This window comes from Bufo bufo, chromosome 6, assembly GCF_905171765.1.
Source record: "Bufo bufo chromosome 6, aBufBuf1.1, whole genome shotgun sequence".
Classification (NCBI taxonomy): Eukaryota; Metazoa; Chordata; class Amphibia; order Anura; family Bufonidae; genus Bufo; species Bufo bufo.
The window spans coordinates 370,063,813-370,085,736 of NC_053394.1; the positions used below are offsets into that span (position 1 = coordinate 370,063,813).

The following is a 21,924-nucleotide window of genomic DNA, read 5'->3' on the forward strand; positions in this document are numbered from 1 at the left end:
CAATGTGCGGTCCGCAAAATGCGGAACGCACATTGCCGCTGTCCGTGTTTTGCGGCTCCGTGGATCCGCAAAACACATTGCGGACGTGTGAATGGAGCCTTATAGTTACTATCTGGCCTTGGTATGTTCTGTATATTATTATATGTGAGCTGGCCTGGTATAAGTTATACATCTTCTGGTATATTAAGATGTATAACTTATACCAGCTGTACATATAAAATCAGATAAGGAGATACCAGGTTATACCAGCATGGTCTATATCACTAAATACCAGAAGATTTATAATTTATACCAGCTGTACATATACAATTATATACAGGAGATACCCAGGTTATACCAGCATTCTCCATATCACTATATACAAGAAGATGTATAACTTATACCAGGGGGGGCCCCATGGATCAGTTTCGCACCGGGGCCCCCATGGATTGTGTGTACGCCACTGCCTAGGAACAACCTATTCCTCCAAAAAATTGGAGATCTGCGTTCAACTGGACTAATGAAATATCCAAAGGATGCACCAGTGTGAACTCTCCCGAGAAATACTCCTGAGATGGCATCTGACACCGGTAAAACTAAACCACATTGACCCCAGCTACTCTGATCTATGCTGGAAAAACTGTGGAGCTCAAGGAACCCATCTACATCTATGGTGGTCAGGCCCAAGAATTCAAACATTTTGGAAAACGGGAATCAAAAAACTAACAAGATGCTCCATATAAAGATTCAACCATCTCCAGACTTTGCCTTCTGTTTTCTACCAAATCAACCAGTGGGATCCCATATAATACTGGCCGCAAGAAGCCTCATAGCACAAAGTCCAGAAATCCTCACCATCTCAGAAGTATGGACATCGGTCTCACACGCATACAGTATGGAAATGACATTTAGGGTCCATTCACACGTCCGTAAGTGTTTTACGGATCCGCAAAACACGGACACCTGCAATGTGCGATCCGCAAATTGCGGATCCGCACATCACAGACACTATAAGGGTCCATTCACACGTCCGTTGTTTCTTTCCTGATCTGTTCAGTTTTTTGCGGAACAGATCTGGACCAGATATGGACCAATTCATTTTCAATGGGTCCTGAAAAAAATCGGACAGCTCAATGTCTGATTTTTTTTCAGGACCCATTGAAAATGAATGGGTCCAGATCTGGTCCAGATCTGTTCCGCAAAAAACGGAACAGATCAGGAAAGAAACAACGGACGTGTGAATGGACCCTAATAGAAAATGCCTTTGCTGGTCCGCAATTGCGGACAAGAATAGGACATGTTCTATTTTTTCCAGGAACGAAATTGCGGATCCCGAAAAAACGGATGCGGAACCCGAAAAAACGGATGCGGATCCTGGAAATGTGGATTTGCATCCGTTCCAGCCCCATTGAAAGTGAATGGGTCCCCAAATTACGGACGTGTGAATGGACCCTTACATCATATTCACTATCTGAGAAAAACGAAAAAATATTGGTCTTTATAGAACCCTAACTATCTATCTAGGTACCAGACCAAACTGATTTCCCTTAATCATAGATTATTTTCCAGACTAATGTTGATATTATTTACCTGTTCTATCTATATTATAAAAATATATAATAACTAATCCTTAAATATTAAAGATAAATATATATGTGGGTTAGGGCTGCAGCTAACGATTATTTGAATAATCGATTAGTTGTCGATAATTTAATCGATTAATCGGGAAAAAAAACCAAAATTACAAAACAAAGAGGTTTATATGATTTTACTTGAAAAATGATGTTCAAAGGCCATATTAAAACAAATTGTGGATGGCACTGTTATAGGGGATCTGTGGATGACACTATTATGGGGGATCTGTGGATGGCGCTGTTATGGGGGGGGGGATCTGTGGATGGCACTGTTATGGGGGGGGGGGGATCTGTGGATGGCACTGTTATGGGGGGGGATCTGTGGATGGCACTGTTATGGGGGGGATCTGTGGATGGCACTGTTATGGGGGGGGGATCTGTGGATGGCACTGTTATGGGGGGGGATCTGTGGATGGCACTGTTATGGGGGGGGATCTGTGGATGGCACTGTTATGAAGGGGGGATCTGTGGATGGCACTGTTATGAAGGGGGGATCTGTGGATGGCACTGTTATGGGGGGGGATCTGTGGATGGCACTGTTATGGGGGGGGATCTGTGGATGGCACTGTTATGGGGGGGGGGATCTGTGGATGGCACTGTTATGGGGGGGGGGGATCTGTGGATGGCACTGTTATGGGGGGGGGATCTGTGGATGGCACTGTTATGGGGGGGGGGGATCTGTGGATGGCACTGTTATGGGGGGGGATCTGTGGATGGCACTGTTATGGGGGGGGATCTGTGGATGGCACTGTTATGGAGGGGATCTGTGGATGGCATTGTTATGGAGGGGATCTGTGGATGGCACTGTTATGGAGGGGATCTGTGGATGGCACTGTTATGGCGGGGATCTGTGGATGGCACTGTTATGGAGGGGATCTGTGGATGGCACTGTTATGGAGGGGATCTGTGGATGGCACTGTTATGGAGGGGATCTGTGGATGGCACTGTTATGGAGGGGATCTGTGGATGGCACTGTTATGGAGGGGATCTGTGGATGGCACTGTTATGGAGGGGATCTGTGGATGGCACTGTTATAGGGGATCTGTGGATGACACTATTATGGGGGATCTGTGGATGGCGCTGTTATGGGGGGGGGGGGATCTGTGGATGGCACTGTTATGGGGGGGGGGGGGGGGATCTGTGGATGGCACTGTTATGGGGGGGATCTGTGGATGGCACTGTTATGGGGGGGATCTGTGGATGGCACTGTTATGGGGGGGGATCTGTGGATGGCACTGTATGAAGGGGGGATCTGTGGATGGCACTGTTATGAAGGGGGGATCTGTGGATGGCACTGTTATGGGGGGGGATCTGTGGATGGCACTGTTATGGGGGGGGATCTGTGGATGGCACTGTTATGGGGGGGGGATCTGTGGATGGCACTGTTATGGGGGGGGGATCTGTGGATGGCACTGTTATGGGGGGGGGGATCTGTGGATGGCACTGTTATGGGGGGGGATCTGTGGATGGCACTGTTATGGGGGGGGGGGATCTGTGGATGGCACTGTTATGGGGGGGGATCTGTGGATGGCACTGTTATGGGGGGGGATCTGTGGATGGCACTGTTATGGAGGGGATCTGTGGATGGCACTGTTATGGAGGGGATCTGTGGATGGCACTGTTATGGAGGGGATCTGTGGATGGCACTGTTATGGAGGGGATCTGTGGATGGCACTGTTATGGAGGGGATCTGTGGATGGCACTGTTATGGCGGGGATCTGTGGATGGCACTGTTATGGAGGGGATCTGTGGATGGCACTGTTATGGAGGGGATCTGTGGATGGCACTGTTATGGAGGGGATCTGTGGATGGCACTGTTATGGAGGGGATCTGTGGATGGCACTGTTATGGAGGGGATCTGTGGATGGCACTGTTATGGAGGGGATCTGTGGATGGCACTGTTATGGAGGGGATCTGTGGATGGCACTGTTATGGAGGGGATCTGTGGATGGCACTGTTATGGAGGGGATCTGTGGATGGCACTGTTATGGAGGGGATCTGTGGATGGCACTGTTATGGGGGATCTGTGCACTGTTATGGGGAGGGGGGGGGGGGGATCTGTGGATGACACTATATAGCATCTTATGCTATATGTGTCATCCACAGATCCCCCTCCCCATAACAGTGCACAGATCCCCCTCCGCATAACAGTGCACAGATCCCCCTCCCCATAACAGTGCCATACACAGATCCCCCTCCCATAATAGCCCTGGCCCCGCTGCTCACAGCAGACTATTCTGGCAATAACTTTTACTCAGCGCATCTTTATTACCTTACAATAAAGCTCAGGTAACAGGCAGAGCGGGCGGCGGCGTAACGTCACTCACTCACGTGATGCACCTGCTCTGCCCACTTTATGAATGAAGGAGGCGGATGCAGGCGAGTCACGTGAGTAAGTGACGTTACGCCGCCGTCCGCTCTGCCTGTTACTGGAGCTTCATTGTAAGATAAAATAAAGATGCGCTGATTTAAAGTAAACCGCCCGCCCGCATAGCAACGATCGGCGATTATTCGATAACTGGATTCGTCGACAACAAATTCATTTATCGAATATTATCGATAAAGTCGATTAATCGTTGCAGCCCTAATGTGGGTGTGTGCACATAATGTGTACGCATGTACACTATTGTCTTTACAAATATATTGTGCTTATTATATATAGATATATATATGTAGATGTGTGTATATACAGGCATGTGTGCATGCATATATGTGGACAATCTAAGATAGATGTATGAATACATACGTGTGCGGATGTGGGTGCGCGTTTTTACACATATGCACATATATTCCAACTGTTATGTAGTTATGTTACTTAATGCCTGTGCACATGTTTATATTCATATTCAAAATCAATGTTATTAACTATTCATTAACTCCTATCGGCATGTCCAACCTACCCCCTATCCCTCTTATTAATTTTAATATCACTTGAGTTATTGATAACGTATATAATTATTTGTAGTTGTTAATGTATGGATATGTATGTAGGACATTCACGAGTGAGTGTGTATGTATATATGTATGTTATCCATATAACCAGATGTTATAACGACAAATTATTCTCCACTCACTAATATTATATAATTCAAACACTTTAATTAACAAATAACAATAATACAAAGAAACTGTTGTATAAGTTCTGTTTACTGATCAATTGTTGAAGAGGACCTTTCCTTTCATCTGGCAAAAAATTGTGAACTAAGTGTCATGATCTGTACAGCGCCGCCAAGGGATCTCACTCCACTTACTATTATCCCTAGGGGCCGCTCCATTCTCCCGCTATGTCCTCCGGTATGTTCGGTCACTTGGTTATAGTAGGCGGAGACTTAGGGGACTTGGTTATAGTAGGAGGCGACTGCCCTTGTTCTCCTGGGCGTCTTCTTCTCCCAGGCTGTGAGCTCTGCGCTGCGATTGGCCAGCGCTACAGCCTGGGAGAAGAAGACGCCCAGGAGAACAAGGGCAGTGTCCTCCTACTATAACCAAGTGACCGAACATACCGGAGGGCATAGCGGGAGAACGGAGCGGCGCCCAGGGATAATAGTAAGTGCAGTGAGATCCCTGGGCGCCGCTGTACAGATCATGACACTTAGTTCACAATTTTGTGCCAGATGAAAGGTCCTCTTTAAATTAAACATATGAAATTTAACCTTATAATATGATCAAAAAACAATAAAAATTTACTGATTTCCTGACTTCCCCCATATGCTAGGTAGAGCATGCATGTGTTCTCAATGTTCCTTGAAATCTAGCATCCCCGACCCCTTCTTTCTTTCCCTGACATCTGTTATCAGGGGAGAGTCAGTACTACTATACACATTAAAGGGTTGCCTGGTTTAGCCAATGTTCTCCTAATGTTTATGACCATCTTGAGTTGCTGAGTTAAAGGGGTTTTTCCAAGATTTTCACACTGGTGACTTCCTCTGGATAGGTCATCAGTGGGGGTCTGACACCCAGAACCCACGCTGATCAGATGTTTGAGCAGACAGCAGTGCTCCTGTAAGCGTCACGGCTTTCTCGCAGCTTTCCTTAGGCCAGTGACAACATGTTCATCGGTCACATGGCCTAGGAGCAGCTCAGCCCCATTTAAGTGAATGGGGCCGAGTTTGATACCAAGCACAGCCGCTAAACAACGTAAGGCACTGTGCTTGGTAAGCTGCGAGAAGGCCGCGGTGCTCACAGGAGCGCCAGTGCCGTCTCAAAACAGCTGATCGACTGGGGTCCCAGGTGTTGGACCCCTACGAATGAAATACTAATGACCCATCTAGAGAATAGGTCATCAGTAAAAAAAAATCTCGGAAAACCCTTTTAGTTTCCACGTCCGATGAAACAGGCGATTATCAGAAAGGAATCATTCCTTCCTGCAAATGCCTACTCGTCAGTGAAGGTGAAGTGCTACCTTTACATGCAGCGATCCCCTCCACTGTATGGGGAGGAACGATAGATACTGCTACTGGTCATCCCTATACAGATTCATTGTTTCTGGGCAGCAAAGCCCCGTTTACACACGAGGATCTGCTGCCGAGGAACGATGACTGAGGTGTCTTCGTAAACGATGGTTTCACCCAATGAACAAGCGTTTCGCCGGGACCAGATTATTAGGAACATATGAATGTTCGCCCCCTAATAATCTGCCCAACAATCGGACAGTGTAAACCCACCTTAAAGTGTCGTCACCCACGTTTCTTTATTAGTCAGGCAGGAGCCACATGACTTGTCCTATTAAAGAAAGTCTCTTGTACTTATTAGAAAGATTTCCATAAAGCGGCTCTCTGGAAATCTATAATATGGCTGTGATATTAGAGATTTTTACGTCATTATACAGACTAAGATGCGATGGAAAGCTAGCTTGGCCTCACCAACACAGCTCTGTGTCGTAGGGAGCCAAGACAGGGTCTCCATAGAGGGCCCTACTGCATCTCTGCATGCCTCCAATATCATACAGAGGTTTTTTCTGGTAGCATGATCCATCCAATATACTGGGAGGTATTCTTCCCTTGAAGCATGGCTCCTTAGGGAAAACATCATCTGGCACCAGACAGAGGACCTGTGGTGGCATAGGGGAAAAAAAACTGACTCATTATCCATGAATTCTCTGTACTTACCAATGGTTTCATTCAAACTGCTAATGTGGCTTTGGATGTAGACGTTGTCTGGAGAAACTGGTTTTGCTGTGGAAGGCAGCTGAGGATTGTTCTTCAGTGACAGAGTCTCCTCAAGCTTCTCCTCGGTCAATCGGTTCTTCTGCTTTAGATCTTTGATCTCCACCCCAAGTGACCTCACATAATCTAAAGACAACGCCAGAGTTACACCATTGAAAGCCATAGAGGCAGGGTTATAATGGGATAGTGACTGGCGGTATCTCACCCGCGGTGACCGCATTCTCTGCGGGCTTACTAGATGGAGGTTCTGTGCCTTCAGGAGGTGGTGGAGACATCTGCTCACATAAAGACTCCATCTCTTTTCTCATCTGACCTATCACTTCCCGTAGCTCGGAATTTTGCTCTTGCAGCTTCTGAATTTCCTTTGAAGCAAAGTCTGGCACCGTTCCCGGTGTCTGGGAAAAAGTAAACGGCTGTTTGATAATTAGTTGTATTACATGTCGTTATTCTTAGCAATAAATTACACTAAGATAGGCAGCCATGACAGAATGCTTATCACCATGTATATCCCACAGGTTCTGCTCAACAAATGCAAAATCCAACATCGAACAGATTTTTCAGCTCGCAACCTGGAAACCATCAACAAGCTGGTTCTTTTATGGCTATTTTTCTGGAATCCCTTCCTGAATGAACATTTGAAGGGATTATCCCACAAATTAAGTTAATATGAAAAGTACCTATAGGCTATTAAACACTATTAAAACCTTGGTCTGTTTCCACCAAATAATTATACATTTTCATCTTTTCTTCTCTGTGTCCCCCTCAGTACCACTACTAACCCGTGCTATTTGGGTGACACATTTCTCTGCTTTCTGCTAACAACTACCAAACCCCGTGCATGCATTCTATATGCCCTTTACTCCTCATCACCACCAGTCTGTCTCCTTCCCCCTCTAGCAGCTGTAACTATAGTTCCCTGAGTAGTCTCCTTCCCCCTATGATAGCTGTAAGTATATTCCCCAGTAAATTCCGAATTAATCTCCTTTTCCCTCTGTCAGCTGTAAATGTCATCCCCAGGAAGATTCCAGTCAATCTGCTTCTACTTCTGGCAACTGTAAAAATAGTCCCCAGCAAGATCACAGTCAGTCAGTCTCCTTCCCCCTCTGGTAGCCATAAGCACTCCTCAGTAAGCTCCCACCCAGGTAGTTCTATAATCATAGTGGCCTAGAGTCTTAGGTAGTCAAAAGAGATTATATTTGATTGCTTATAAGTCAACCAAGGTGCAACCTTTTCAGCTTTGCTGTGTATCGCCATGCTTCTGCACAGGCGCTGGTCCTTTCCTGACAAGCAGGGTAGAGGCAATTTGTACAAGCTGCAAGGATTGCTATGAATGGAATAGGAATGAGGATCTTGCATGACCAGCACCCCTCAGCTCATGAGGTGGAAGCATTACTATACATTTTGACCACTAGGCGGCACCTTATTATGTAAGTAAATGCCATAACTCTTTAGCGGATCATTTTTTAATGCATGTAAATGGCAGATTTTTTTTCAATTTCAAAGATCTGTATAACAAATATACTGTTTAGTGCTGGGACAACATTTAATGACATAACAATAAAAACAGTTCCATCAACAACAGCTTGTTGATGGTTTCCATGTAGCAACAATAATAGTGTCATGAAGATTAGCCTTTTTAAATGGCACATATTTATAACAGCTAGGAGCAGTGGAGAACAAAAGTTCTCTGCTAGATTAGAATGCAATATTAGACGATATTCGCACTCGCATTTTGCGTGGAGTAAGACCACTGCCTTATGTTCCGGGCTCTACAGGACCATTATGGGGCCATGAAGCTCCTGTGGAGGAGCAGGTGGATGGACATTCAAACTGTTCTCACTTACAGTGGACAAAAGAACAGACCATGAACAGATCTTTTTTTTGTACACCTGGTCCCAGTGCAGAACATAGGTGGAAGCCGCCAATATCCTGACACTACGCTAACAATATGACACCATTAAACAATCTTGACGTTTCCTTCTGATAAGATTTCCCTCACAATCCAGAAGATTGGCTTTGAAAATTGCAGCTTAGAATTGTCTCACAGATTAGATAAGACTAGCAGTCTGAAGGCTCAGGATGAATGGTGCTATACAGACAAATGGCATAAAGTATCGCAGGACCAAGGAAAAGGGAATTGACAGAGAGTTTACATCTGCGTCCTTCATTCCGGCAGTCTGTTCTGTCGGGGGAACAGACTGCTTGAATTCACAGTAAGCGGCATACATGCTGGCGCACACGGCCGGGCAAATAATGCTACATGCAGCATTTTTTTGTTCGGCAGAAAGCCATCCAGATCTTATTGCAGTGAATGGGGTTCCGGTGGTACGCGGTGGTATACGGCTGTGCCGGATATAGTAAACTCCAGCAGTCTGTTCCTCTGCCGGAACAGACTGCCAGAGACAAAATCGCAGATGTGGACCCAGCCTTATGCAGGTTCAGAGATAATGGCTGCTTTCTTTCCTTTGAAGTACCGTAAGTGGGATAACATACCTGCGGTTATGATGCGTCTTCTTCCAGCCAAGAGAAAACACACAGCGGGCTTCAATTACCTTAATGTCATTATTTTTATTCGGGTATAAAAGTGGAAGGGTTACACTGTGATCTGTCGGAGCCCCGTGGCGCTGCAGATCTCTTTGACAGCACTGTCATTAGACAGCTGCGGTCACAGTAAGTATTCCCGAGACCAGTCAAAGTGGTCTCCCTGCGAGTCTAGAAAACCTACTCCTCCTGGAGTGAGATTGCGACTTTTTTTTTTTTTTTTTAAGTCTCAATGATAAATTTTGAGTGAAACTCATTAACAAGGCTAACCAAGTCCACATTTCAAAACTGAAGTGAGTGGTGTAAAAATGCAGCAAAATTTTGGTGCGAGTGCAAAAAGGACGCAAAAGCCCCACTTTGCTACTTTTTTTAAAAGCCAGAATTCTGGAGTGAAGGTGTGATAAATCAGGGCCAATGTTTCTTAAGGCCCAGCTGCCAGCAAGATGGGAAGGGTTAACGTATAGGTTTCTGGAGGCTCTTGAGGTGCGTTCACATGACAGTGTCCATTTTGCGGACCTGCCATTCACAGACACCGGTTGTTTGCACCCCGCATCGTGTTGCGGACCCACTGACTTCAATTGATCCGTGATCCGCATGTTGTGGCCAAAGATAGGACATGTCCTAGATTTAGTAGCGCTGCTGCACGGACCCAGAAGCAAAACAGACACGGTTGTGTGAATGCACCCTTAGAAACAAAATTACTGCAAGCACTGACCTGACTAGCCCGAGATGGCGGCTACCAGGGGACAACACAGTGCACTGAACAGCAAAGCAAGTGGAAGTCAGACAGACTGCAGATTAAAATTTTTCTAAATAGTGAAAAGAATCTGCTTTGAGTGAAGTCGGACCAAGATCACATACGTCTAGCACCTATAATGATGGGAGTTCTGGTTACTTTTACCACTGGGTGTTGATTGTCTATGCCACCACTATTTCATACCCTCCTGCTACGGACTACTTCTTATGATCATGTGATAGGGGGTAAATTCCCACCTGTTCTCCTGGGGATTTACTTGTCATCTTCAGGGCTTGATCCCGCTCCCAGGACAGGGTGGACACCAGCAGCTGCAGATCATTCCGTCTCCGATCCTTTTCCTTTGTATCAGCCTCTAACTAAAACCAATTTCAATGTTAGTTCTGGTGAAGACGATTCCCTCTATCTGCTCCCCTGTGACTACTTGTTTAATGCTCCTGTGCATCAAAAATTATATTCTGCAGATCGTCTTATAAAATGACCTACAGCTCCTTCACAGACCTGTACATCTCCATGGTTACAGACTACAAACTCCGCGTAGTCTGATCCTAATGCCACATTGGCTTCCATCTGTTACCTACTTGCTAACACACATTTGGCAGACAAGCAAGAAGTTTTACTATCAGATGATATTTATGGCATATCCTGTGAGAAAACCCATTTAACCAGTGGCAGATTAACAGGGTGTTCGGGCCAGCATCGTTGGGGGGCCCAACGCCGACCCGAAAGCCCCCATATACTGCGGCGGGGCATAGGAGCGCATAGTTCCCGGACCCGCTGCAGATCACCGCCATAGGCTTCAAGCATAGTAGGCCTGAGGACTATGTGGTAGTATAATCCCGGCGTAGGCGTGCGTGATGACATCATCGCGCGCCTGCGCTGGGACGCAGGACCATGAAGATTGCGTGCCTGCTGCCTGCCTCACCATCCTGGACACAGGTAGGTATTAGCTTTTAGGTTTTTTTTATAAATTTTTTTAATTTTCTGTGTGTGCTAACTTTGGGGGGCAGAGGAGGACATGGGGGCAAGATTATTACATTGGGGCAAATCACTTCATTGGGGGAAGATTATTACATGGGGGTAAATTATTTCATGGGAGGGCAGTGTGGGGGCAAATTACTTAATGGGGGCAGTGTGTGGGGAAATTAATATATGGTGGCAATGTGGGGGAAATTACTATATGGGGGCAGTGTGGGGGAAATTACTATATGGGGGCAGTGTGGGGGAAATTACTATATGGGGGCAGTGTGGGGGAAATTACTATGTGGGGGCAGTGTGGGGGAAATTGCTATGTGGGGGCAGTGTGGGGGAAATTGCTATGTGGGGGCAGTGTGGGGGAAATTACTATATGGGGGCAGTGTGGGGGAAATTACTATGTGGGGGCAGTGTGGGGGAAATTACTATGTGGGGGCAGTGTGGGGGAAATTGCTATGTGGGGGCAGTGTGGGGGAAATTACTATGTGGGGGCAGTGTGGGGGAAATTGCTATGTGGGGGCAGTGTGGGGGAAATTACTATATGGGGGCAGTGTGGGGGAAATTACTATATGGGGGCAGTGTGGGGGAAATTACTATGTGGGGGCAGTGTGGGGGAAATTGCTATGTGGGGGCAGTGTGGGGGAAATTGCTATGTGGGGGCAGTGTGGGGGCTTTGCTATTAAGGGACATTATTTTTGGGGACACTATACAGGCATTATTACTTGGAGCAAAATATAGGATGTTATTATTACTGGGGACACTATAGGGACCTTTGGGGTAATTTATAAAACTGGTGTAAAGTAGAACTGGCTTAGTTGCCCATAGCAACAGATTTCACCTTTCATTTTTGACAGCTCCTTTGGAAAATGAAAGGTGGAATCTGATTGGTTGCTATGGGCACCTAAGCCAGTTCTACTTTACACCAGTTTGATAAATGACCCCAATTATGAGAAATCTAATGTGTCTGTGTAACAAACTCTGTAGAGACGAGATGTGGCTGAAAGAATTAGTCAGGTACGTGGTGCTGTATTCTCCTATATGTAGACCTGGCTCACTACTGTGACCTGCGTCTCATCTTCTCCTCCAAGTGTTTTTTTTTATTATAATCATATGCATTTTAAATTTGGCAACAAAAATTTTAATTTGTCACCTGCAGTCCTATGTAACAGCCCAGATAACACAATAGTTCACTGTGTTATTTGGGGTGTTACATAGGACTGCAGATAACATCTATGACATCTGTACTCAGAGTTATGAGATGATGGGGGTCAGACTCCTGGCACCCCCACCAATCAGCTGTTTGAGGAGACCGCGATGTTCCAGTGAGCGCCGCAGCCTCTTTGCTCCTTACCAATCACAGCTCTGTCCATTTGATAGCCCTGCACTTGGTATTACAGCTCAGCCACAATCACTCAGATGGGACAGAGCTGCACCTAGACCGTGAACGATGTCATATGGCCTAGGAAGAGACTGGGCCGCTTACGAAGCACCGCAGCCTCTTCATACAGAAAAAAATCTAAAACTTAAACTAAAATGGAGGGATGGGCCAGAGTTGGGTAGACAGCCCCCGGCCTATCATGCACTTAATCTGTCCCTGCATTTAACCCTTAGGATACCAAAGTTTTTTTCGTTTTCATTTTTTTTCCCCCATCTTCCTTGAGCCATAACTTTTTTTATATTTCTGTTCACATAGCTGTATGAGGGCTTATTTTTTACGGGATAAATTGTACTTTCTAATGCCACCATTTAATATGGCATACAATATAGCGGGAAGCAGTAAAAAATTCCAAATGGGGGTGGAATTGGAAAAAAAACGCAATTTCTCCACCGTTTTACGGTTTTATTCCCATGGTGTTCAGTTTGCAGCAAAACTGACCCATGCCCTTCATTCTCTGGGTCAGTACGATTACAACTATACCCCATATACAGTAGGTTTTTTTTAAATCTAAATAGTGTAAAAATAAATGTAAACATTTTTACATCACAATATTCTGACCCCCATAACTTTTTTTATAGTTAGTTATATCTACTGAGCTGTGTGGGGGCTCATTTTTCAGCTGTTTTTATAGATACCATTTTGGTGTGTATGACTTTTTGATCGCATTTTATGAAATTTTTTTAGGTAAAAGAAGCAATGAAAAAAATTGCAATATTTTTATATTTTAATAGTACTGGCATTTGCAGTCGCGGTGATACCCATGATGTTTATACTTTTGTTATTTATGTATTTATTTTTTATTATACAGAAAGAGGGGTGTTTTAAACGTATATTTAAAACATTTTTTTTTTTAACTTTTTCTTATGATTTTGAAGCTCGTATTTGAGATTACAAAATCAAATTTATTTATTTTTATTCTGAACAATCATGGATTTTAATAATCCATTTATTACTGAGAATTGCTTATTACTGGTGTTGGCCAAAATAAGAATTGCAGCTTAAAAACCCAGAGTCTCTTGTGTTTGAAACAGCGGACACCAGCAAGCCATATTTGCCCATCGCTCCAGCGCCGTACATGTACGGCACTGGTAGCAAAAGGGTTAAAGAGCATCTGTCACCAGGATCAGAACTATAAAACCAAACTATCTGGTAGGGTTGATCCTGCTGATTAAAAGGATACCTGTCTTGTGAAAATCGGTTGCAGTATTCCACAGAGAAAAAAAAAAAAAGAGACTTTTATGATGTATGCAAATGAGGTTTTCAGTCCACCGAGGGTGGGGGTTTAGCCTCTCAGTGCACCTCAGCTTTCCTGTAGTGGCACTGAAGCCCTCATTTGGATAAAGAATAAAAGTCTTTTTTTCCTCAGGAACCAGACAACCGATTTTCACAAGAAGATATTGTTTTAAATCAGAAGGGTAAACCCTATCAGAGTATATGTCTGGTTAAATAGAGTTGAGCCTGCTGATAGGTGCTCTTTAACCACCTCAGCCCCCAGTGCTTAAACACCCTGAAAGACCAGGCCACTTTTTACACTTCTGACCTACACTACTTTCACCATTTATTGCTCGGTCATGCAACTTACCACCCAAATGAATTTTACCTCCTTTTCTTCTCACTAATAGAGCTTTCATTTGGTGGTATTTCATTGCTGCTGACATTTTTACTTTTTTTGTTATTAATCGAAATTTAACGATTTTTTTGCAAAAAAATGACATTTTTCACTTTCAGTTGTAAAATTTTGCAAAAAAAATGACATCCATATATAAATTTTGCTCTAAATTTATTGTTCTACATGTCTTTGATAAAAAAAAAATGTTTGGGTAAAAAAAAAAATGGTTTGGGTAAAAGTTATAGCGTTTACAAACTATGGTACAAAAATGTGAATTTCCGCTTTTTGAAGCAGCTCTGACTTTCTGAGCACCTGTCATGTTTCCTGAGGTTCTACAATGCCCAGACAGTACAAACACCCCACAAATGACCCCATTTCGGAAAGTACACACCCTAAGGTATTCGCTGATGGGCATAGTGAGTTCATAGAACTTTTTATTTTTTGTCACAAGTTAGCGGAAAATGATGATTTTTTTTTTTTTTTTTTTTTTTTCTTACAAAGTCTCATATTCCACTAACTTGTGACAAAAATAAAAACTTCCATGAACTCACTATGCCCATCACGAAATACCTTGGGTTCTCTTCTTTCCAAAATGGGGTCACTTGTGGGGTAGTTATACTGCCCTGGCATTCTAGGGGCCCAAATGTGTGGTAAGGAGTTTGAAATCAAATTCTGTAAAAACTGACCAGTGAAATCCGAAAGGTGCTCTTTGGAATGTGGGCCCCTTTGCCCACCTAGGCTGCAAAAAAGTGTCACACATCTGGTATCTCCGTATTCAGTAGAAGTTGGGGAATGTGTTTTGGGGTGTCATTTTACATATACCCATGCTGGGTGAGATAAATATCTTGGTCAAATGCCAACTTTGTATAAAAAAATGGGAAAAGTTGTCTTTTGCCAAGATATTTCTCTCACCCAGCATGGGTATATGTAAAAAGACACCCCAAAACACATTCCCCAACTTCTCCTGAATACGGAGATACCAGATGTGTGACACTTTTTTGCAGCCTAGGTGGGCAAAGGGGCCCATATTCCAAAGAGCACCTTTCGGATTTCACTCGTCATTTTTTACAGAATTTGATTTCAAACTCCTTACCACACATTTGGGCCCCTAGAATGCCAGGGCAGTATAACTACCCCACAAGTGACCCCATTTTGGAAAGAAGAGACCCCAAGGTATTCGCTGATGGGCATAGTGAGTTCATGGAAGTTTTTATTTTTTGTCACAAGTTAGTGGAATATGAGACTTTGTATAAAAAAAAAAAATATAAAAAAAATCATAATTTTCCACTAACTTGTGACAAAAAATAAAAAATTCTAGGAACTCGCCATGCCCCTCACGGAATACCTTGGGGTGTCTTCTTTCCAAAATGGGGTCACTTGTGGGGTAGTTATACTGCCCTGGCATTTTCCAGGGGCCCTAATGTGTGGTAAGTAGGTAAATGACCAGTGAAATCCAAAAGGTGCTCTTTGGAATATGGGCCCCTTTGCCCACCTAGGCTGCAAAAAAGTGCCACACATGTGGTATCTCCGTACTCAGGAGAAGTTGGGGAATGTGTTTTGGGGTGTCTTTTTACATATACCCATGCTGGGTGAGAGAAATATCTTGGCAAAAGACAACTTTTCCCATTTTTTTATACAAAGTTGGCATTTGACCAAGATATTTATCTCACCCAGCATGGGTATATGTAAAATGACACCCCAAAACACATTCCCCACCTTCTCCTGAGTACGGAGATACCAGATGTGTGACACTTTTTTGCAGCCTAGGTGGGCAAAGGGGCCCATATTCCAAAGAGCACCTTTCGGATTTCACTCGTCATTTTTTACAGAATTTGATTTCAAACTCCTTACCACACATTTGGGCCCCTAAAATACCAGGGCATTATACCTACCCCACAAGTGACCCCATTTTGGAAAGAATAGACCCCAAGGTATTCGCTGATGGGCATAGTGAGTTCATGGAAGTTTTTATTTTTTGTCACAAGTTAGTGGAATATGAGACTTTGTATGAAAAAAAAAAAAAAAAAAAATCATCATTTTCCACTAACTTGTGACAAAAAATAAAAAATTCTAGGAACTCGCCATGCCCCTCACGGAATACCTTGGGGTGTCTTCTTTCCAAAATGGGGTCACTTGTGGGGTAGTTATACTGCCCTGGCATTTTCCAGGGGCCCTAATGTGTGGTAAGTAGGTAAATGACCAGTGAAATCAGAAAGGTGCTCTTTGGAATATGGGCCCCTTTGCCCACCTAGGCTGCAAAAAAGTGTCACACATCTGGTATCTCCGTACTCGGGAGAAGTTGGGGAATGTGTTTTGGGGTGTCTTTTTACATATACCCATGCTGGGTGAGAGAAATATCTTGGCAAAAGACAACTTTTCCCATTTTTTTATACAAAGTTGGCATTTGACCAAGATATTTATCTCACCCAGCATGGGTATATGTAAAATGACACCCCAAAACACATTCCCCAACTTCTCCTGAGTACGGCGATACCAGATGTGTGACACTTTTTTGCAGCCTAGATGCGCAAAGGGGCCCAAATTCCTTTTAGGAGGGCATTTTTAGACATTTGGATACCAGACTTCTTCTCACGCTTTGGGGCCCCTAGAATGCCAGGGCAGTATAAATACCCCACATGTGACCCCATTTTGGAAAGAAGACACCCCAAGGTATTCAATGAGGGGCATGGCGAGTTCATAGAAATTTTTTTTTTTTGGCACAAGTTAGCGGAAATTGATATTTTTTATTTTTTTCTCACAAAGTCTCCCGTTCCGCTAACTTGGGACAAAAATTTCAATCTTTCATGGACTCAATATGCCCCTCACTGAATACCTGGGGGTGTCTTCTTTCCGAAATGGGGTCACATGTGGGGTATTTATACTGCCCTGGCATTCTAGGGGCCCTAAAGCGTGAGAAGAAGTCTGGAATATAAATGTCTAAAAAATTTTACGCATTTGGATTCCGTGAGGGGTATGGTGAGTTCATGTGAGATTTAATTTTTTGTCACAAGTTAGTGGAATATGAGACTTTGTAAGAAAAAAAAATAATAATTCCGCTAACTTGGGCCAAAAAAATGTCTGAATGGAGCCTTACAGGGGGGTGATCAATGACAGGGGGGTGATCAATGACAGGGGGGTTGATCAATGACAGGGGGGTTGATCAATGACAGGGGGTTGATCAATGACAGGGGGGTGATCAATGACAGGGGGGTGATCAATGACAGGGGGGTGATCAATGACAGGGGGGGTGATCAATGACAGGGGGGGGTGATCAATGACAGGGGGGGTGATCAATGACAGGGGTGGTGATCAATGACAGGGGGGTGATCAGGGAGTCTATATGGGGTGATAACCACAGTCATTGATCATGCCCCTGTAAGGCTTCATTCAGACGTCCGGATGCGTTTTGCGGATCCGATCCATCTATCAGTGGATCCGTAAAAATCATGCGGACGTCTGAATGGAGCTTTACAGGGGGGTGATCAATGACAGGGGGGTAATCAATGACAGGGGGGTGATCAGGGAGTCTATATGGGGTGATCACCACAGTCATTGATCATGCCCCTGTAAGGCTTCATTCAGACGTCCGGATGCGTTTTGCGGATCCGATCCATCTATCAGTGGATCCGTAAAAATCATGCGGACGTCTGAATGGAGCTTTACAGGGGGGTAATCAATGACAGGGGGGTGATCAATGACAGGGGGGTGATCAGGGAGTCTATATGGGGTGATAACCACAGTCATTGATCATGCCCCTGTAAGGCTTCATTCAGACGTCCGGATGCGTTTTGCGGATCCGATCCATCTATCAGTGGATCCGTAAAAATCATGCGGACATCTGAATGGAGCTTTACAGGGGGGTGATCAGGGAGTCTATATGGGGTGATCACCACAGTCATTGATCATGCCCCTGTAAGGCTTCATTCAGACGTCCGGATGCGTTTTGCGGATCCGATCCATCTATCAGTGGATCCGTAAAAATCATGCGGACGTCTGAATGGAGCTTTACAGGGGGGTAATCAATGACAGGGGGGTGATCAATGACAGGGGGGTGATCAGGGAGTCTATATGGGGTGATAACCACAGTCATTGATCATGCCCCTGTAAGGCTTCATTCAGACGTCCGGATGCGTTTTGCGGATCCGATCCATCTATCAGTGGATCCGTAAAAATCATGCGGACATCTGAATGGAGCTTTACAGGGGGTTGATCAATGACAGGGGGGTAATCAATGACAGGGGGGTGATCAGGGAGTCTATATGGGGTGATCAGGGGTGATCAGGGGCTAATAAGGGGTTAATAAGTGACGGGGGGGGGGGGGGTAGTGTAGTGTAGTGGTGCTTGGTGGGACTTTACTGAGCTACCTGTGTCCTCTGGTGGTCGATCCAAACAAATGGGACCACCAGAGGACCAGGTAGCAGGTATATTAGACGCTGTTATCAAAACAGCGTCTAATATACCTGTTAGGGGTTAAAAAAAACACATCTCCAGCCTGCCAGCGAACGATCGCCGCTGGCAGGCTGGAGATCAACTCTCTTACCTTCCGTTCCTGTGAGCGCGCGCGCCTGTGTGCGCGCGTTCACAGGAAATCTCGCGTCTCGCGAGAGGACGCGTATATGCGTCCAGGAGGAATGAATCAACCACCTCCAGGACGCGTCTGTGCGTACAGCGGTCCGGAGGTGGTTAAGACAACCTTGCTTGTTTCATGACAGAGTTAAAATAAAATCAGCATTCAGAGACCTAATATTTCTCAAAACCCATTTAACCACTTCCCGCAACTGTAACGCCGAAAGGCGTCATTGCGGCGGCTCCCCCAGGCTACGCTAACGCCAATAGGCGTCATCTCGCGTGAGCCGAGATTTCCTGTGAACGCGCGCACACAGGCGCGTGCGCTCACAGGAACGGAAGGTAAGAGAGTTGATCTCCAGCCTGCCAGCGGCGATCGTTCGCTGGCAGGCTGGAGATGTGTTTTTTTTAACCCCTAACAGGTATATTAGACGCTGTTTTGATAACAGCGTCTAATATACCTGCTACCTGGTCCTCTGGTGGTCCCCTTTGTTTGGATCGACCACCAGAGGACACAGGTAGCTCAGTAAAGTAGCACCAAGCACCACTACACTACACTACACCCCCCCCCCCCCCGTCACTTATTAACCCCTTATTAGCCCCTGATCACCCCTGATCACCCCATATAGACTCCCTGATCACCCCCTGTCATTGATTACCCCCCTGTCATTGATCACCCCCCTGTAAAGCTCCATTCAGACGTCCGCATGATTTTTACGGATCCACTGATAGATGGATCGGATCCGCAAAACGCATCCGGACGTCTGAATGAAGCCTTACAGGGGCGTGATCAATGACTGTGGTGATCACCCCATATAGACTCCCTGATCACCCCCCTGTCATTGATTACCCCCCTGTAAAGCTCCATTCAGACGTCCGCATGATTTTTACGGATCCACTGATAGATGGATCGGATCCGCAAAACGCATCCGGACGTCTGAATGAAGCCTTACAGGGGCATGATCAATGACTGTGGTGATCACCCCATATAGACTCCCTGATCACCCCCCTGTAAAGCTCCATTCAGATGTCCGCATGATTTTTACGGATGCACTGATAGATGGATCGGATCCGCAAAACGCATCCGGACGTCTGAATGAAGCCTTACAGGGGCATGATCAATGATTGTGGTGATCACCCCATATAGACTCCCTGATCACCCCCCTGTCATTGATTACACCCCTGTCATTGATCACCCCCCTGTAAAGCTCCATTCAGATGTCCGCATGATTTTTACGGATGCACTGATAGATGGATCGGATCCGCAAAACGCATACAGACGTCTGAATGAAGCCTTACAGGGGCATGATCAATGACTGTGGTGATCACCCCCCTGTCATTGATTACCCCCCTGTAAAGCTCCATTCAGATGTCCGCATGATTTTTACGGATGCACTGATAGATGGATCGGATCCGCAAAACGCATCCGGACGTCTGAATGAAGCCTTACAGGGGCGTGATCAATGACTGTGGTTATCACCCCATATAGACTCCCTGATCACCCCCCTGTCATTGATTACACCCCTGTCATTGATCACCCCCCTGTAAAGCTCCATTCAGATGTCCGCATGATTTTTACGGATCCACTGATAGATGGATCGGATCCGCAAAACGCATCCGGACGTCTGAATGAAGCCTTACAGGGGCATGATCAATGACTGTGGTGATCACCCCATATAGACTCCCTGATCACCCCCCTGTCATTGATTACCCCCCTGTCATTGATTACCCCCCTGTAAAGCTCCATTCAGATGTCCGCATGATTTTTACGGATCCACTGATAGATGGATCGGATCCGCAAAACGCATCCGGACGTCTGAATGAAGCCTTACAGGGGCATGATCAATGACTGTGGTGATCACCCCATATAGACTCCCTGATCACCCCCCTGTCATTGATTACCCCCCTGTAAAGCTCCATTCAGATGTCCGCATGATTTTTACGGATGCACTGATAGATGGATCGGATCCGCAAAACGCATACGGACGTCTGAATGAAGCCTTACACGGGCGTGATCAATGACTGTGGTTATCACCCCATATAGACTCCCTGATCACCCCCCTGTCATTGATCACCCCCCCTGTCATTGATCACCCCCGTCATTGATCACCCCCCCTGTCATTGATCACCCCCCCTGTCATTGATCACCCCCCTGTCATTGATCACCCCCCCTGTCATTGATCACCCCCCCTGTCATTGATCACCCCCCCTGTCATTGATCACCCCCCCTGTCATTGATCCCCCCCTGTCATTGATCACCCCCCCTGTCATTGATCACCCCCCCTGTCATTGATCACCCCCCTGTCATTGATCACCCCCCTGTCATTGATCACCCCTCTGTAAGGCTCCATTCAGACATTTTTTTGGCCCAAGTTAGCGGAATTATTATTTTTTTTTTCTTACAAAGTCTCATATTCCACTAACTTGTGTCAAAAAATAAAATCTCACATGAACTCACCATACCCCTCACGGAATCCAAATGCGTAAAATTTTTTAGACATTTATATTCCAGACTTCTTCTCACGCTTTAGGGCCCCTAGAATGCCAGGGCAGTATAAATACCCCACATGTGACCCCATTTCGGAAAGAAGACACCCCCAGGTATTCCGTGAGGGGCATATTGAGTCCATGAAAGATTGAAATTTTTGTCCCAAGTTAGCGGAAAGGGAGACTTTGTGAGAAAAAAATTAAAAATATCAATTTCCGCTAACTTGTGCCAAAAAAAAAAAATTTCTATGAACTCGCCATGCCCCTCATTGAATACCTTGGGGTGTCTTCTTTCCAAAATGGGGTCACATGTGGGGTATTTATACTGCCCTGGCATTCTAGGGGCCCCAAAGCGTGAGAAGAAGTCTGGTATCCAAATGTCTAAAAATGCCCTCCTAAAAGGAATTTGGGCACCTTTGCGCATCTAGGCTGCAATAAAGTGTCACACATCTGGTATCGCCGTACTCAGGAGAAGTTGGGGAATGTGTTTTGGGGTGTCATTTTACATATACCCATGCTGGGTGAGAGAAATATCTTGGTCAAATGCCAACTTTGTATAAAAAAATGGGAAAAGTTGTCTTTTGCCAAGATATTTCTCTCACCCAGCAAGGGTATATGTAAAATGACACCCCAAAACACATTCCCCAACTTCTCCTGAATACGGCGATACCACATGTGTGACACTTTTTTGCAGCCTAGGTGGGCAAAGGGGCCCATATTCCAAAGAGCACCTTTAGGATTTCACAGGTCATTTACCTACTTACCACACATTAGGGCCC

At 45.3% G+C, this 21,924-nt stretch overlaps 1 protein-coding gene across 4 annotated transcripts in view; it reads right to left on the reverse strand.

The window, feature by feature from the left end:
• The window catches only part of CCDC57 (coiled-coil domain containing 57), a 96,877-nt gene that overhangs the window by 23,442 nt on the left and 51,511 nt on the right, over nt 1–21,924 (reverse strand). For all 4 annotated transcript variants that reach the window (XM_040437604.1, XM_040437605.1, XM_040437603.1 and 1 more), the window contains 3 exons: nt 10,310–10,429; nt 6,981–7,170; nt 6,719–6,901 (listed from right to left, as the gene is read on the reverse strand). In XM_040437604.1, the coding sequence (XP_040293538.1) occupies nt 6,719–6,901; nt 6,981–7,170; nt 10,310–10,429 (493 nt within the window). The remainder of the gene's footprint in view (nt 1–6,718; nt 6,902–6,980; nt 7,171–10,309; nt 10,430–21,924) is intronic.